We start from the raw sequence: 18,783 nt of genomic DNA on the forward strand, positions 1-18,783 counted from the left end.
GCGATTTTTCGCTTTAAGAATTGTATTATAATGCACACACATGCAGGGCGCATTTGTACGAACGCAAAGTAGGAGAGAAAACGTTGCGCACGCGAGTGATATACAATGTATTTATGGGTGCACATGCACACACGCGACAGGTCGATCAACGTGTTAATATGCGGGTCTATTCTGCGTCTAAATATACACTTTATTTTTATATTGTACTTTTATTGAATACCAAGTAAAATTAGTGAACGTACGAAATTTGCGCGCCGATATCATTCAGCGCTTGTTTGTTAAACGATGAATTTTTCAACGCATATTGTAAACATGTGCGCTATATTTTTCCTGTACAACTGTCAATGCCAGCTGTAAATTATATTTTTATGCTCGATAAAATAGCAATAAAGCATAAAAGTTACCGAAATGACACATCTCGGTGGGTTGCAAAAAAGAGACAAAATGAGAAAGTGAATAAAAAACGAAGAAGAAAATAAACAAAAAGCAGGAACTCGAAGCAACGTAAGGGTCTAAAATTTCAGAAAAAAAAACACATCAGATCTTTCGCCATCGTCACCCCCGCTCGTTGTAGCTCACTCTCCTCTCTCGCTCTGCGTGTGTTTCATTTTGTCAAAAGCTACACAGGGCGTCGCGTAGTTCTCTCGTTTCTCCCTCTCCCTTAGAAAAAAGCGAAGGCATGTAGCAAAAGGTATACAGGATATTTTTTCCGTAGCTTGGGCCGCGTACATGTAATATGCTACATTGCTGCATGTGTATATAAAATGTGCAAACTACCACACACATTACGCACAAACACCGGTGCAGCAGCAGGCCGAAGGGTCTCTCTCTCTCTCTTCCTCTTTTATGCGCGAACCCATGCGAGTGTGTGTGGGTAAGTACCACATACACTACCTACATGTATATAAATGTATGTGTTGCTGGCAGAACTCGCGCGTGTACGTGTGTATATGTGTGCGTTTTAGCGAGCAAGCGGCCGCGGCGTCAAGCCAAAGTAGCAGCAGCCGGGGCTGTTTAGCTCTTTCTCCTTTAGTTGAAAAGCTATCACCGTAGCGGACGTATGTGCTCGCGTTTTAATAACAACATACGTCCTGGCGCGCATTGCATCTTTACCAACTTTCGCGTTATATACACATACAGACACGCGTTTTCCCTCGAGTATTTCCAGTGTACATGTGAAATTAAAAATAACGTATACGGAGTCACGATACGCGTGTTTACGTAGTTTTATATGTAAGTCATATATTCATAAGAAGCAGCAGCATTTATCCACGCCTCCGCGCGTATACGTACGTACGCAACGCCGCTAAGCGCGCCTGCATAGGAGGAAAAACTCGCAGCTCGTCGTTGCACCTGCATTGCCTTTTTTAGAAGGAAAAAAGGAAAAAAAAACAAGAACGAGTAGAAGAGTTGCGGCTCTGCCTGTGTAAGTGTATTCCTCGCAGATATTGGTCGAGAAGGAGCAACTAGCAGTAGCAGTACAGGAGTTTCTTGAAATCCAAGGAAACAGAAGAAGAAAAGTGAGTGCGTGTGAGTGTGGATCTCGGTGTGTATATATATATATGCGTGCGCTTGTGGACGCGCCACTTATATAGAACAAAACTCGCATACATTCGCGCACATAACATGCACATACACACAGACACAGACACATACTACCTTTATTATCTCCACCGCTCGAGTGTTTCTTTCTCTCTCTCGCTCGCTCCTTTGCTGGTTCGTTCTGCACAACACAGTCGGACGTACGCACACATATACGCACACTCGTAGAGAGTGTACGGTACGCGGACAGCTATACACATATGTGGCTGTGTAAACGCGACGCGCTTATGTGTAATGCAGCTGCCAGAGCTACTTTATTCATCGTCGACGACGTAATATAAGCGTAGAATCGTATCATCGCCTCGTCGTATTCTCGGCTCGAAACGGTTTTTTCTTGCCTCGATCGCGTCGCGAGATCGCTATACATACCATATAAGTTTATCCGAGTTTGTCGTAGGGAAATTCGATTGACCGACGAAGCAAAATTTAAAGGGACAATCGTACGTCGTTTGTTGTTTGTTTACTTATTTAACGGTGATTCTTTGCTATTACACGAGCCATGGCAAGGCAGCCTCTATCGATGCGGAACGCGAGTAATTGTGCTACGATATTGTTTACCTGGAAAAGGTGAAACATTCGGTCGGTGTTTACGATCGAGCTTAGAATTAGCACCGTAGTCATTCTTTACAGAATTCATCCGAAATGACGCGAAAAGTTAATAAAAAAAAAAGAAGGAACAGTCAGGCTAAACGGCACTTTTACACACGGGCATATACACACAGACGCATATAGAGAGAGACAGAGAGAATTAGTATAGCTTATGGCTGGTTGGTTGGCGTATACATATACGCGCATTGCAGAGCACAGAGTGGCTCTCGGTCACGCGAATGCGCCGCATAAAGCGGGAATTACGAGCGCTGCGTTTTTGGCGCGCAGAACGCAGTCTCGAACATCTTGCCACCAGATGGCTTGATTATCGCAGCGCAAAAGCCGACGACGGTTCTACGTGCTCCTCGCGACGCTGCTGATACATACTGACTGCTACTCTGTGTGCGTCTGGCCATATAGTAGTTCTCCCGAGTCACGCGTGTTTGTGTTGAATCGCATGTATGTGTGTGTGTGTGTGCGTTAACGTACATGTATATAATATATATCCGTCCGCCGCACGGCATCTGCGTCTGTGTATGTGCGATACGCCAATGTATATAATGTGCATGCATGTATAGAGCAGAGAGAGAGAGAGCGAGACCTTTCATATATACCGGCTGGTGCCTACCATAGTCTCTCTCTGCGACTCGCTTGCTCGATTCTGTGCGACGTGCTCGCGGCCGTGTCCATACTTGTGCTGCTAAAATACAGTCGGCCGACCCGACGAGACGACGAGGACGGCTGCGAGCAACTCCGAGCAGAGGCAGACGCTCGGTCGCTCTCTCAGCTCGTATTCGCGTGTGCTAGACCCGTAACTCGGCCGGGCCTCGTTCGCGCTGTTCTCTACCTCTCTCGCTCGCATACGTTCGTCTATTGTATTTCATATACCTAACGTAATGAGGCCCTCCTCCATCGGTGCGATGCTCTAACGATTTTGCATTCGTGTGCTCCTCTGCAGCCACAAGACAATTCGCAATCGACGTCGCGGAATCGAAAGATGGAGAGGACAGCCGGCGCTGGAAGCAGCAGCAACGGCTTCTCGCCACTTCCTCGGGCCCAGCTACAAGGCAGGCGAGCACTTTCGCTGCTCGACGCGGCAGCAGCGGTTTAGCCCCGACTTTGCCTCCGCTTCGTTACTGTACGGCCCGAGGGCCATCCCATCTCCGAGCCAGCTCGACGTCTCTAACTTCGTACCTCTTCGCCTGGCAAATATCGTACGACGCATAGTACGATCGAACGAGAGCGAGGCAGAAAAGAGAGACTGTTAGCGCGACTGTGAGGTAAGTTTTGTATGTATACACGCTCACAGCTACACATGCATGCCAAAGCACACATGTATTATGTAGGCATAGTTAGTTCAGTCGGCCTCTACCGCTACACATACATGCAACACGAAATCTACATACGAGGATTTTCTATCTCAGGCCTTTCACGATTACGTCTTATCACTCCCACATGGAGATCCGTCTTTGTTTTTTTAGACAAATAAAAGCACGGGGGCCTTTTATACAGCGGATTACAGCAGTACACTCTTCTACATCATCCGCGCGAAGAGGCATAGCATCGAGCTTCTCTGTTTCTTTTGCTCTGCTTGGATCCGCATGATTCGCCCTCTCTATCTCGCTCTCGCTCCGCTACTCTCTATCTTTGTCTCTGGCATGGCCGTATAGTTGTATACAGGCACGTTTCTCGTTTCGCGGCCGACTCGAGTGGCGCCCAAGAGCAGCTTCGGAGTATTATATCGCAGTTTAATAGGCAGCTCCCTGGCTCGCTGCCTCTGCTCTGCTGCTTGCTCTGCTGCTTGGCTTGCTCGAGTTTTAGGATCGATTCTGGCTGACGCTACGGCTGCTACTTTTTAGGCAAAGTGTCGTCGCTGCCTGCCATCGTGTTCTCCCGGCGTCGCTGCCTGTCGCTGCCAGTCGCTGCTGTTTTCCCGTGCTTCGCTGCATTTTCCTCTCTCTAGTTAAAAATCGACTTTGTGTCTGTGTGAGTAAATTGTGTTGTTATGCTACTGCATGTGTCAAGTGCTGTGTTCTATGCCTCTATCCCAACAAAGTGACCGATTATTCTAGTGATCCTGCGTCGAGTTGTGTGCGTGAAAGCATTGAATGGTGTGCATAGCCTGCAAGTATACTAATGCCGGTAGATGGCTGTGCTATGAGAGCCCGTGAGCCCGGCTCGTTGCTGGACTCGTAATCAGCTGGGAAGCTTCGCTTGGATTTGTCAATTTTGCTCTCTTGTGCGTGCGACATTTTTGCATTCGCTTATTCTCGTCGGCTCGTCACGGCCAAAAGTGCACTTTCGAGCCTCGCACATCCATACCTACGTGTATTTACATATATATATATACCCACTGCTTTGCCCAAAAGAGCTTATCTCTTTTTAACGTCTGTGTGTGTGTCGCGAATTTCTCTCTTTCTCTCGTGCTTCGCATTGAGAGCTGTAGCTGCTGCGGCCGCCGCTGAACTTGGCATCTCGAAAAGTGAACCGGCAAAGAAGATCCTTTTCTCTCTCCCGCACACAGTACAGGTTCGCGCGGCTCTGTGTTAGGCACAATGGAAAGATGAGATTCTTTCGCGATTCTTTTTTTTTGCCTCGTGATTCTTTTCTTTCTCCCTCTCCCTCTCTCAAGCTCTCTTGCAAAAGATTTACGAATAATAAATGCGGATGAATTGATTCGGTAGATTACAGGTAGTAAGAAGAGTATACTCTCGGGTATGGTCAGCGATATAAGGCGAAAAGCTTCGGATAGACGAAAATTTAATTGGCCTATGTGCTGCTGCGCGAGGCCGGTCGACGATACTCGACGATACGCCGTGAGCCGCGTCCCTCTAGAAATGTCAAAGCCGAGCATTACGCGAGCCACAATAGACAATCGGAAATTTGGCAATAGGCTGGTCGCGCGACTTCTATGTACGTGCGCGGCGCTTCTGACCCAACTATAATATTACTCATACACGCATGTTTTTTCACACGATTATGATGAACATTTGAAAGTGGGACGGCTGCTCTGTGCGTGCCGACTGTTGCCATTAAAGCGCTCGAAAACGGCTTTCTTTGTATTTATAAGCTTTTTTTGGAAAGTTTTTTTTTCTATTTCTATATAATAATATCGGGCCGTGCTACTCGATAATAACGATGAGTGGACCATGTAATATATGAAGACATGAATAGTCGCGCGAGCAAACCAACAAGGTATTTAATCTCAACTCCGCAATAGCCCAAGCGATCGAGCAGTCTCGAAGTGAAATAGACAACTCATGCAAATCTAGTCTAGCTGCTCAGGGTGAGTTCAATGTAGCCTCGTTCTACTCTGAACAATAGCCTATGATAATAACAACGTATAGGTCACAGTCGTCGTCGTCGTGGGGCGCGCATCTGCGTATACCATCACTCAAGGAATTGACACCGCGCGTTGCTACTCGTTAAAGCACTGATATACTATACGGAGAAAGAAAGAGAGAGAGTGAGCGAGAAGGAGAACTGATTTATTTTTTCCGAAAAATTTCGTCGACTTTCTTCCTAGAGTTTTCTCCCCGGAGGATGAACACTCTCGCGCTTAGTTCCCGGCAAGCTGCATTTCTCGGGCACGTGGACACACTTTGCCTAGAAAATCACAACGTTTCGGCTGCTTCGGAAAAATGACGCGTATAGAGCTTGTTGTTTATCTTCGCAAACTGTGTTGTTATGTGGAATTCTGGCCGCTATACTTGCGCGATGTGTGCAAAGTCGTAAAGCGCATCGAACGGACGAATGGGATTTCCGGTGCCTGTGCGTATGCGTAAGCGTCACAGCTTGTGCCGTAGGTATACCTACACACATTCGAGTCGGGGTCGCTCGTACTCGCTTCCCTTGGCGTATTCGGATTTTGTGCGACCAAGTACACGTATCGCACATACACACTTGTACGCACGTATTTGCACGTGAGAGCTTTCTGCTATGATGGTTCTCTCCGTCGCAGTCGATCGATATTTTCACGAAAAAAATTTACCACATCGTTTAGACTGTCTCGCTCTCTTTTTCTTGCTTCCTTTGTTGTCCGCGAACTCTCTCTCTCTCTCTTTCTATCCCGCTCCATGCATGTGTATATGTATCCCTTTGACCTGCGTGTGCATGCATGTGTTCAACGTCTATACGGCCAGGTGAATTAGTTTCGCGATAGGGTATGTATATAGGCAAGGGAGAGAAGCAAATCTTTTTCTCTCCGACAATTGTTATGATTATCCATGACCTTTTGTGTTATGTGTACGCTCACAACGTCCCGTTCTTCTCCGCCAGCTTTCTCTGTTGTATCAACGTGCACGGCCTATGAGTATGTGCTCCCCGATGATTTTCATTTCTAACATATACTCGGCATTCTCATTTTTCTCGAAAAATCTTGAATAATTTGCGTAATAGATAAACTTGCTGTGAAGTCTCTCGGATAGGCTACTTTCGTCCCTTCCCGGCAAAGAATGAAAAAAAACCGTAGCGCAGTCCAATTAAAATAATCTTACGCACACGAGCTGTTTAAACGAGTTCAAATGAAGGCAAAAGTAAACTTACTAAAGTCGAAAAAGCAATCTGAGATTTGGCACTGAGAGAGAGAGAAAGAGAGAAAGAAAGGAAGAAAGAAACTCGCTCGAATCGTATGTAACAATAGGACCTCAACGCGCCAATTGCAATTGCAGAAAATGAACCGTCGCATGGGAGCCGCTAGTGCCTCGTTTACGCAGCTGCAGCAGTAGCAGCAGGGAATCGATTATTCTTTAAGACCCTGAAACATTTCTTCAACCCCTTCATGGGTGTACTTATTGGTCGCGTGTCGCGCGGGCTGTATGCGCAACACTGCAGCGATTCGACCATTTTTTCTTACTTTTTTTTCTTTGAATTCTTCGGCTTGGTCGACGAACGACGACACCAATGTTGCGTCGTCGACGAAACATTGTATTATTGCCTTTAAAGTGTCGAAAAACTTTACTCGCTTGCAAGAAATTTAGCTTTGCAGCCGACCGAACTAATGACTCCACGGCCGCGACGGGGAGCATTCATTAATATAATGTACTGCTATTATAAAGGCCGAAAAATCTCCGAGCGTATTCAAATGTTTTCGAAAGAAAGAAATAAATAATAAAGGCTTTCTACGGGCATGATACGCGCGTGTTGTTGCATTCTTTCGCATTCACCTGGCTTCTCTCTCCCTCTCCCTTTCTCTATTATTATCTAAAAACGGGAGCGCATTATCAAATATTGTAGGCAGGCGCGCTCGGGTCATGACCCCTCGACGCTCCGTAGACGCTCGCGCCGTCGCTGTCTTGGGCCGATCCTTCGCAGCTGGCCCTACCGCCACTGCACTCGTCGCCTTCTCCCCTTCTTCTTCCAAGGGATGAGAAACTCGAAGTTCGAGTTTCGCCCCGATTCTGAGGGGACGCTCTATATATAAGTGCGTGTGAGTGAGCTATGTTCGTCTGGCCGCGGTACGGCACGCAGTTATCTGTCTGTCGCGCGAACTAACTACTATCCTAGCGGCCGATGTGCACCGACGAGACGTATTGTACTCAGATTCTCTACTAGAGAGAAAACGTGAACATAGCGTAGAAGGGACGCTTCGTTTGTATTAAAGACACGCTGTAACGATAACAATAGTTAGCGTTTGGGCTGAGGCCCTATCTCGCCATGTTCACTTTTTCTCGCTGGTGCAGAATTAAAGTACAAGCTATGTACTTACGACACGGGGTACAAGAAAAGTGAGGCGCATCGCTACTCCGCTGTAATAGCGTGTGCATGCGCGAGATTCTGTTGGGCGCGTGGCCGAATTAGCTAGTAATTTCCTGTCAACTCACCTTCGAATTTTTGTCAAATCGATTGCGAAGAAGATGAGCGACTCGTGTAGCTGTTTTTAACGCGCTACATTACACCTCGTAACCGTTATGAAATAGACCACACCACGCGTAAATTTCTCAACGTACCAGGCGCACAATTTTCGCGACGTGTTAATAATATATCGCGTTTTATTGAATCGCTAGAAACTTTTTATCGAATTCCAGCCAAGAAGATGGCCTCGCACGATGCGTTAGTTTTAAGTGCTCGAGCGAAAATATGCCCAATAGATATGCGGGCATATAAAACTTGTCTCGTTCATTCATACATAAACAAATGACAGCTTATAGTTTGTGACTTTTCTAGTCAAAGGATATACAACTTTCAATGTGAGTATTCGCGCGAATTTGTCCCGCAAATACACACACTCACGTGCGAGAGAGAAAAGTCCTAAACAAAATAAGTCATGCAAGTATTTATTTATTTATTCATAATCAGTAGCAGCAGCAGCAGCGACTCGAGCGAGGAAAACTTTTGTCATTTGAAGTGAATGACAATGGGATTCATCGACACATAAATACTAGCATACAAACTCGCGGGTTGTGCGACTCTTGCGCGTATTAGTGCGGTGAGCTTGTCTTATCAATTTCACATACACTCGAGGCAGCTCCTGCCATTCGCTCTCGTCAGTCGTCGTTCGGTTGCGCTTGTTGTCGCGGGCCAGATGTATGTGCTCTCTGTCTTACTAAATACAGCTTACTAAATACCCGGTCAACCTTGTACGATTTTTATGTTCTTATAATTTTTGTTTACGCGGAATTATGCACACGATTTTCTACTCTTAGTCTTTTGGCAAATTGTTACTACCAATTTCTTGTCCGGTTGAACTTTTTAAAACTCGATAGAAGGGTAAACTATTTTATAAAAATATCTGAATTTGACATCGATAAGAAGAGCGAGCCGAGAGCATAGTGGAGAACACAAAACAAATCTATCTTCGCGTAGTTAACACTTCCGTCTTGTATTTTATACCATCCGCAGCATGTGTACGTACATCGTGTCGTTATCGTCATCGGGCTCGCTTCTCTTTCCCTCTCACTCAATATATCATATACATGCCATTTTTTTTAAGCGTTCGAGCCTTTGGCTTCTTTCTCTCTCTCTTTCTCTCTCTTTCGCGCGCGCATATACACGCACACACACCCGAACGCTACTCGCTCACTGCAAGGAATCTCAATATATGTGCTGTACATGTGTTTGTACGTGTATGTCTAGTGCGAGAAAGAAAGAGAAAGACTTTTTGCGAAAGAAAGAGCGAGAGAAACCGGTAACTTTAGACAAGGACGGAAAGAAGCAGCAGCAGCAGAACAGCACGGGGAATTTGTGTGTTGGCAAAAATGAAGAGAAGGGAGACCTATGTCCATGGGTACGCGCACTGTGTTGTACTGCTGCTCTTTCTCTCTCTCTCTCTCTCTTTCTCTCTTTCTGCGTGGTTCAGTGGATGTTATAGAGGGACCCGGTTATATGCCCACCGCGCATAGAGCATGCTACAAGGAATCCTTCCGTCTGTTTCTATACCTACACGTGCCTGGTGTATGTGTGTGTGTGTATGTGTACGCGCGTGTGTGCGTGCACATACGAAAGTGTAAGCGAGAACACACGTACAGGCTCGGGCGAAAGGAGAGATGAGAATTAAAGAAAGCACAAGAGAGAAAGAGAGAGCAAGAGTTAGCTTGCCAGAAAGATCTTTTCTTTCTCTCTTCCCTCCGGAATGCGCCCAAAAGTCCTTTATGCATGTATGTGTGGCTGCTGCGAATTTTATATGTGATCTACTCACGCCCTTACTTCTCTTCGACGCCATCATCAACATTTCTCTCTCTCTCTCTCGCTCTCTCTCGCTCTCGCTCTTCTTCAATTTTTTTTTCATTTGGTTTATTTTTCTTTCTCGGGGGTCCCCGCGAAAATACTTCCCTCCTCTCTTTCTCTCTTTTGCTAATCGTGCACTCGAGATATTCAACCTTCTCTACGCCATATATATACACACATACATAAACGCATTATATGCACCAGGATGTGATTCTCAGCTCGTTTACTCTCTCTCTCTCTCTCTCTCTCTCTCTCTCATATTGTAGGACTTCCCCGTGGGAATTTTGCACTTTTAGGAAATGATAATTATAAGCTTGTACTTGCAGGCAGAAATTACGCCCGAGTAAGTGAGTGCGAGCGATAGAGGTATAGATATAGTTATATAGATATTTAGAGTACGAGCAAAAGAGAGAGAGAGCATGCATGTATACATGTACGTCTATCAAAGTTATACAACAGCTTTAAAGCATGATCGCTTTTATTTTCTTTTTTTGCAGACGCTCGCACATTGCGCTACGCAGGAATAGCGACACGAGAAGACTCGCAAGAAGAGGCCGAGAGCAGATACACAATAGTAGCAGCAACGCCAAGCCAACGGCTCAGCAGCACTGCAGAAAAGCGATAAATATATACTACCAGAAAGAGAGAAAGAGTGCGAGGCTTATTTACGAGCAAAAGTACACGCCAGTGCATATTCGCTGTAGTCGTCGTCTCCGTCGCCGTCTTGCTCCTCTCCGTCGCAATGCCACGTGTTAAGAGGCAAATAATGCTCGTCGAGGATATCAACAGGCCGGTAACGCCTGACATGGGTGAGACAAAATTGAGTAAGTGCTTGGAACAACCAAGGCTAGCACGCAGCTCTGTTTTTCGCACTCCTTTCATTTTCCGACCCTTCGACTAATGTTATTTCCTTCTTTTCTACAGTCAAGCCAGAGTTCATCGATATGGATGGCATTACCATTTTCGATGAAATGCAGGCCCAAAAAGTGGCCGAGGAGACGCCCAGTCCTCATTTACAGGATCACCAATATGGACAGACGCCTTGTTATCAAATTAACAAGCGACCAGCTCCACAGACACCGCGTGCCGAGGTAAGGATGATCCCCAAACGATCATGATGCGACCCTTTGAAATTTTCTTCTAACTCACGTACACGATGCACGTCGCCGTTGCAGATATCGGCAGTCAAAAGAAGACTGAATTTGGAAATGGGCCCAAGCCAGTCTACCTTCAAAGCTCCTCGAGTCAAGCGTAAACGCTCGGGTTCTATTACCAACAATGGTGCCCACACACCTACCAAAAGCAAAACTGTCGAGAGGACGCGTTATGATACCTCCCTTAGTTTGCTTACAAAAAAATTTATCAATTTAGTCGAAGAAAGCAACGATGGTGTTGTCGATTTAAACGTAGCTTCGGAAAAGCTAGAGGTTCAAAAACGACGCATTTACGATATTACGAACGTACTTGAAGGCATCGGTATACTCGAAAAAAAGAGTAAAAACAATATACAGTGGAAGTAGGTTGAACTTACTAATGAATAAAATGAAGTAATTTGTAACTTCGTTGTGCAAAACTTGATGATTTTCTGCCTAATCTTTGCAGAGGCACTAGTCTTCCAAGCAATCAAAGCAACATTATCACTCTGAGGAAAGAGCTAGCGGATTTGGAAGCGAAAGAGAATCTGCTCGACAGGCTGATAACTGGAGCGCAGTCAGATTTGAACGATGTCACAAGCGACAAAACCTACGCCTACGTGACGTACCAAGATTTGCGCGCAGTGGTTGCTTACAAAGATCAGTCAATTATGGCTGTTAAAGCCCCACCCGATGCAACTCTTCACGTTCCTCAACCGATTAATAATTATGGACAGCCAAAAGTAATTTACTCTTGATTTAAAAGTTTTCTCCCTAACAACTTTATTAAATAACGATCATTTTATGCTTTCAGCTTCAAATACACATGCGTTCGACAACCGAAGAAATTGAAGTGTTCTTGTGTGCCGAAGACACACCAGCACCTATAAAAGCCCAAGCAACGGCAGCTTCAACGTCTTCTACGGCTTCGGTTGCTGCATCTACATCGGTAATGAACGCTATTGAAGTTGTACCAGATCCTCAACAGCAGCAGCAACAATTACAGCAGCAGCAACAGCTACAGCAACAGCAACAGCAACAGCAGCAGCAGCAACAACAACAGCAACAGCAACAGCAGCAGCAGCAACAACGACAACACCAACAACAGCAACAACTTCTGCATCAACAGCGACAACAACAATCACAACACCAACGACAGCAACAGCAATTAGCTGCGTCGATGTCTTTGCCGCAAACGCCAACAGCGACAGCACCTTCAGTACAGACTTCAGTTGTTACGAGACATGTCAACGAAATGGCATCGCTTCCTCAAGAATTTTTGGTGTCCAATGTCCCCGCCATAAAAGTCGAATCTCTCTCCAATAATTCGGTGACAGAAAGTTGCAACATGACAGATCAAATGATGCTTTCGGCCCTCACCTCAGCTGGTATGAGGGATGCACTTCTCTGCGAGTCTGACGATTTCACCTTTATGGGTAATAAATTACAAATGCCGCCGGAAGATCAGCATATGTCATCAGGTATATATATACATGCATATGAATATAAAAAAAATTGAATAATGACTGATACAGATAAATCCCTCTTTTTGAACTTTTTTCAACGGATTTCGCGTTATTCTTACGAGACTAGACAGCAGTTTGATGATCATCTCTGTATTTTCGTGTGGGTTTAATGTCAGCATAATAATATTCAAAACTGTACTCTGTACAATTTAATATTAATTTCATTTAGAAATATTCTAATCATTGCTTTGGTTCGTTTGAAATTAAACAATAATAATAGTCAGCTAGGATAAAATTCCATAAATAGTATATCACTGTCCTAGGCCGCGAAAAATAGAAAAGTCCCAGAGTACGTGTAATTAGTGGCCAAGGCGAAGCCGAGGCCGATAAACACGTGCTCTGGGGCTTTCTTTTTTCGCGGCATAGGCCTGTATACTATTTTTCATACCCAGTGGCCCGAAAATCACTCTTCCCGCTTTGCGCAGCGGCAGGAAAGTAGTCACTTTCGGGCCGCTGGTATGAAAATGATTTATATATTACTTTTGAAAAAATATTTCAAAATTCAAGCAAGTATCTGAAAAATTGTAGCCGGTACCTGACGGGGCTCTGACTGTGACTTGTGTTGTTTAATCTATTCACATCACAGGCAGAGTTCTAGTTAGGCACAGGTTCGTATCTTCAAACGTTGAAAACCTTTTTTTAGTTGAATAATTTTACAGGTAAATATCTACATGAGTGATACATATTTATTTCATTTATTTCAGATATGGGTATTATGGACTTCCACTTTGGGGATCCTCTACTGGCGCTGGAACCACCTCTGTCTGAATCGGATTATTCATTTACCCTGGGCACTGGAGAAGGCCTAACAGATCTCTTTGATTTATTTTAATTAATTAATTAATATTGCGAATGTATGATTTGCATCGATTTATTTTTTGAGTTGCGTTGACGCGGGCAAGGGTATGCCATTTACCCTTCACTGATACACAACATTGTACTTATCAGTACCTGTCTGAGGCTTTTTGAAAGTCGATATCGATAAAAATTATTCCCTAGATTCAACACCGCACTCTGGGCTCTGTTCTAAATAATTTTTATCTACGTCAGAATAGAGTACACATATCACGAAAAAAAACGGCAGTATAAATGACCAGTTTCAGGTGACTTCAGCTCGCAATATTGAATAATCAATTAATAAGATGATCAATTAGCGAACTATTCAAAGCCTTCAAACTCACGTCAAGGGTTTTTCCGTGCAATTTAGATTTGTGTATAATAGAGCGATTTAAAGTCGCTCACGTGCTGAAAAAATGTACCAGCATTGTGTATAAATGCTGTAGCGAGACTGCTGAATATATTCGTTTCTAGATTATATATATTATATATGTACTATATTATTATTTTCTCGCGTAAATGAAGAAGTACGCAAAACGTCTTAGATCTGACACTGTAATATATTCCTTCTTTGTTTAATGTTTTTCTCACGCGTAAAATTTTTTCTGGATCTAAGACATTGCAATTTCAGTAAGTAAATCTTACACGTTGCATGGTAAATATATTCTTAAAGGTGATCGATCGTATTTTCTTTATTTAATGCGTGAACATGTAAAGTCGAATAACTGCGTGTGTGAATGATTTTAGACGAATGCGTGTGTATTGAAGAGATTGATTTATAAAATTCGAATCAATCTGTTGAATCTTAGTCTTAAAATAGATTTTTGTATAATTACTTTTCGTGGTTGGTTTTGTACCTATGTACCTTGCTTACATAGCATATAAAACTTGATATGTAACAAACTTTATAGTACCTCAATATACTATAGACTGAATTTTACTTCAGTGATACTTTTATATTACGGTGTGCATTTTAAAAAAAAGCACTCAGTACATCGAAATTTACGAGGTAACTGATCAAAGAACAAAGATCTTAATCATTACGTTGTCACATTAATCACATATGATACTTGTATAGATTTTCCAAGATTTATTCAAGAAACAATGTCACCACTTTGTAACCAAGGGGTCTTCTAAGGAAAAAGAATTTTTCAAAAGAAAGAATAAAACAAATTCTTTAACTATATAATACCTTTTAAACGCTGTTTTGATAATATTTATTTATTAAATATAAAAACGCGTGTAATTTATACATAGCATAAACAATGTTTTAGCCCAGGACATATTTTTATCGATTCTAAAAAGATTCTTACACTTATATATTTAAGCGTTATCACTATCAATCAATTGATCTAATTTTCCTTGGAAAACCCTCGAGGATGTATATCTAATATACCAGTTAGTGTATGTCCAAGCCATAGTGCCTACATTATTAAGATCATACATCTCTGCAATTGTAAATACTTTGTATACTTTCGTATGTAATATTGTAAGGACGTAACGGTACGAACGAAGAATAAAAAGGCGACACTGTTTAACTTTAAACAGTATACGCTTATCACAATTATATCAACTGTATCAAAGCATTAATTATTTTTAATTCTCAACATTATAATTATCACATAATTAAAACTATTATTATCATAAAAATATAATGATGATTATGATTTAATCGCAAAAAACGGAAGTATGTTAGTTAATACGATTTAATTATTATAAAAGAATAGTACGGTATATCTGCACACCGAAATGAAGGTACTCACCATTGACCATCAAATGCTATACTTCGACAAAGTTCTTTAGTAAAGATAAATATTTGTGTTCATTATAGAAAAGAAAATTAAAATGACAATCGAGATGAGTTTCATTTCTCATGTATATTATTATGAAGTGGTCACAAGCCTTCAAAAAAGTTTGTACTCGTATAAATTAGAAGTATGAAATTCCACGTGAATAACTTAATTCTTGTAGTCTCTATTGATAAATATTATTCTCAAATTTATTTTTCTCCGTTTCACGCTGAATTTTCTACAATAAACTACGTTCATATCTAAAGATCATAGCTTTATTTGATGTTTTTATCTTATTTTGTTAGTAAAAATAATAATCAAAAGTTTATATTAAACTATTACGATGTTGGAGTATTGAGCTACATCGACATATTCGTTGTTTAATTTGATTTATATAGTCAATGAACTAAGAGTACAGAATAAAATTTAAACAAGTTCAATTGTTTTTTTAACAATGAAAAAATAAAAAAATGCCAATGTAATGCACAGCACGAGGACGGATTGCGTCATTTCCGCCCAGCACTATTTTCTTATATTTTATACAAAGAATCTTAATTTTTTACTCAAAAAATAAAAAAAATATCAATTGTCGGATTTAAAAAACTGTACTTCAAATTTATAATCTGGGGCAACAAAAATGCTAAAAATAAAAAGTTTAACGAAAGTTTACTGAGTTTCAATCAAAGTTAGTGTTTCATTGCTTACACTTTGTTATAATTTGGTCAGTCAATCCAAATTTGTGAAATATGTTGTATGTCCATCATGATAGAATTCATCAGAACGAAGAGTAATTAAAAAATAAAATTAGAAAAATTTGTGAACTGAGCGAAAAAAATCAATTGTATCATACGAATGTATTGTCATGGTGTGCACAATGGACGAGAGATGAAAAGTATGTAAGATGAATTTTGTTACAATTTTATGTGTGCACCCGTGGGATTTTTTTACAATTTATAAAATAGTAATGTATAACGTAAAAAACACGTCGATTTTCCCACGCACACAAAAGAAAATACGAGTGTTTCAGCTCTTAGAAGTGAGCTAGAGCTTTTGCAATGAATCTTTTTAGAAAATACGTGGACTCTGTGTAGTTCTGTATATAAAGTAATAAAAAAAGAAAAAAACAATGAAACATAAAAGTTAAGAATGTCAGAGTATGCAGATGATATTAAATATAATCTTGTGTAACGAGATACATTCGACTATGTGTTTATTAAATTACTCATGAAACTCATGTCCACCAATTTCATTCATAGTTTATTTACCAATCCAATTTATTTGATCATTTGGCTCAAAAAAAGACAATAATCGGTTGCTCGAATCCCATGTAATAAACTCCTAAAATCTACTGCACCAACGAATTGATCGATCGATACAAAAATACAGCAATGTTTTTTATATGTCGGCTCGAGGCGCGTTCATTCAAAGGAGAAGTTTAGTTTTGGGTCGTTCGATGTCGCTACGTGGCGCTAAGTACCGGCGCGTTCGGAATTACCATTCGGCGGACTACGAAGTCGTTTTTCCGCTCGCACGTACTTTTTCAACTTTGATCCGCGTCAGTCGCGTGCGCACCTAACGCTGCGAAATTTATACATTTTGTATATATAACCAAGTCGTGTACATAGACATAAATTCTGTATAGTGTATAGTAGTGTACATACGAATCCCTTACCATTTATATATATAACTATATCTATGTATATAATATATACATATACACACACACGTGTATAGCTATATACTTGTATACATATATATTATATGTATAAAGGATATATATAGGTAGTGGCGCTCTGCAACTCTACGGCCCTTTTTGTCGAGCGTTGGCGCAGTCGCGAGCAGCATCACCCACAACCCCGGCTGCAACAACATATATACTCGCTATCCGCAAGCACATACCACCCTGCGTATATATATTTATATATACATTTGTCGGCCGGTTTACAGCAAACGCGACGTTTTTGTTCGTCTGTACGTGCACTTGACTTGCTCTTGTGACTGTGTGTGTGTACGTGTCGGTGTGTGTGCGCGAGTGCGCGCGTATGCGTGTGTGTGCTGCATTGGACTTATACCAGTAGCAAAATCCAACGAGCAGTACAGTGTGACTATATACATAAACGAGTACAGCACACATATATAGGCAGTTGGCTGTGTTGGCGACGTCATTTCGTGCGTGTGTGAGTGAGCTTGGGCTCTTTGCAGTTGCAAACTCGGTGCGCTCTTGTACATAGGTGTACTATAGTTAATATCGAAGCTGAAGGAGCTGCAACCAAGAGACGGAAGCCGCAGACGCAGTGTGCCTGATTCGAGACTCCAAAAGTAAACGGCGACTCCAAAAAGTGAGATTCAACTGCCGCGACAAACCCCCTCGTTTAAGAGGAGGTTGTATCATAACCTAAGTACCCTCCTTGCTTTTTCTGCCTTTCATCAATTCTCTCTCTCTCTCTTTCTCTTACACTTTCTTTTCATCTCTCTTTCTCATTCTTTGTCTCTTTCTTTTTTTCCCAATCTTTCTGCTCCTTCAATACGCACACACCTCGTACACCTATTTATTCGTGCATAAGCACATTCGCACAGTGAGTGTTGCTCGTTTTAACGTCAAACAACTGTAAAAAGACAAGCAAAGTTACTTACTGAATCCCGACATTTTTTTATTCGTTAGCTGACTCCGTCGCCCGAGTGTTGGCTATAACATAGCTGTAAATACGTGTGTGCAATAAATTTCCTCAACAACAATACATTAAGACTGCAATTAGTCAAGGCTACGAGGACGCTGTGCCGGGATGAAGTGGCTGCATGGCGCGGGTAGCGCCGGGGCAGGCGAACCGGCCCCAAACCCGATGCAGCTCCAGCTCCAGCAAGGAAACGGTCACTTGCCATCAGTAAGTAGTTGCAGCATTTTTATTGAAAACTTGATCCTCAATTTTGGATATTTAATGTTTGACTTTATGCGTTTGTGAGAGTGTGTGTAGGTGCGTAAGTGTGGCTAGTTGGATGCATGTAGACGTGAGAAAGAGAGAGACTGTGTGAGTGCGTGCATGTCCGTGTATGCGTGTGTATTATATACGATAATGCTGAGTTTGCATGTATGAGTAATATAATAATTCATGCAAAAGTTTTATGAATTCAACTAATGACTATCTCATTTTTTTTTAAATATTGTCATTAATTTTCCCTAAATTTACTGATAAAAAACATAAAAAATTATTACTAATTAGATTTCTTGAAAGTATTTGTGACTTGATTGTACCTTTTCTTTAAGAGATTGAAATTTATACATCCAACTTGCTTGAGTCTTTAATATCTTGTACACTTTTACAAATTGAATTGCTGTAACAAATTTTTATTGCTATTTTTTCAGGATAACGAAAACTGTCCTCAGGTTATGGCAGGCGGCGATGCTCTTCGCTTACCTCCTGGTCAAATAAATAGAGTTCAGGATGATGGTATGGTGGGATACGTTTTTCAAAGAACAGCAGATGAATTTGGTGTACAGGCTTTCCAAAATAAGCAAACTCCACGGGCATGGGCATTAGCCGATGAAGGAATTGTAGATAATGTAAGTTATCATCATACAATTTTATTAATTTTTTGTTATTGATCTTTTACTGCTTATATTTTGATGAAATGTTCTTTTTGTTT

The 18,783-nt window shown here is 41.9% G+C and overlaps 2 protein-coding genes across 17 annotated transcripts in view; both read left to right on the forward strand.

Moving 5' to 3' along the window:
- Positions 1-1,053: 1,053 nt before the first annotated feature.
- On the forward strand, positions 1,054-14,920 carry LOC106648055 (transcription factor E2F3). Of its 10 annotated transcripts, none has more exons than XM_023461924.1 (8): positions 1,054-1,530; positions 3,149-3,470; positions 10,353-10,679; positions 10,780-10,946; positions 11,031-11,371; positions 11,458-11,731; positions 11,803-12,469; positions 13,219-14,920. In XM_023461924.1, the coding sequence occupies exons 3-8, from the start codon at positions 10,598-10,600 to the stop codon at positions 13,344-13,346; spliced, it is 1,659 nt and encodes a 552-aa protein (XP_023317692.1). In that variant the 5' UTR covers positions 1,054-1,530; positions 3,149-3,470; positions 10,353-10,597; the 3' UTR covers positions 13,347-14,920. The 10 variants fall into 10 exon arrangements, with proteins under 10 accessions (XP_023317692.1, XP_023317691.1, XP_023317701.1 ...); XM_023461923.1 differs by having other exon boundaries at positions 1,054-1,520; XM_023461933.1 differs by having other exon boundaries at positions 1,054-1,520; positions 10,353-10,664.
- A 1,766-nt stretch (positions 14,921-16,686) lies between these two features.
- LOC106660588 (maternal protein pumilio) overlaps positions 16,687-18,783 on the forward strand; it is a 62,878-nt gene continuing 60,781 nt past the window's right edge. The window contains exons 1-4 of one of the 7 annotated variants that reach the window (XM_023462001.1): positions 16,690-16,794; positions 16,924-17,480; positions 17,804-18,023; positions 18,503-18,700. In XM_023462001.1, coding sequence (XP_023317769.1) covers positions 17,925-18,023; positions 18,503-18,700 — 297 coding nt within the window. In that variant the 5' untranslated portion in view covers positions 16,690-16,794; positions 16,924-17,480; positions 17,804-17,924. Of the gene's footprint in view, positions 17,718-17,803; positions 18,024-18,502; positions 18,701-18,783 lie in introns of all 7 variants that reach the window. The other 6 variants (XM_014383637.2, XM_014383639.2, XM_014383641.2 and 3 more) reach the window with 6 other exon arrangements.

This window comes from Trichogramma pretiosum, unplaced genomic scaffold (assembly GCF_000599845.2).
Source record: "Trichogramma pretiosum strain Unisexual culture from Peru unplaced genomic scaffold, Tpre_2.0 scaffold27, whole genome shotgun sequence".
Lineage (NCBI taxonomy): Eukaryota > Metazoa > Arthropoda > Insecta > Hymenoptera > Trichogrammatidae > Trichogramma > Trichogramma pretiosum.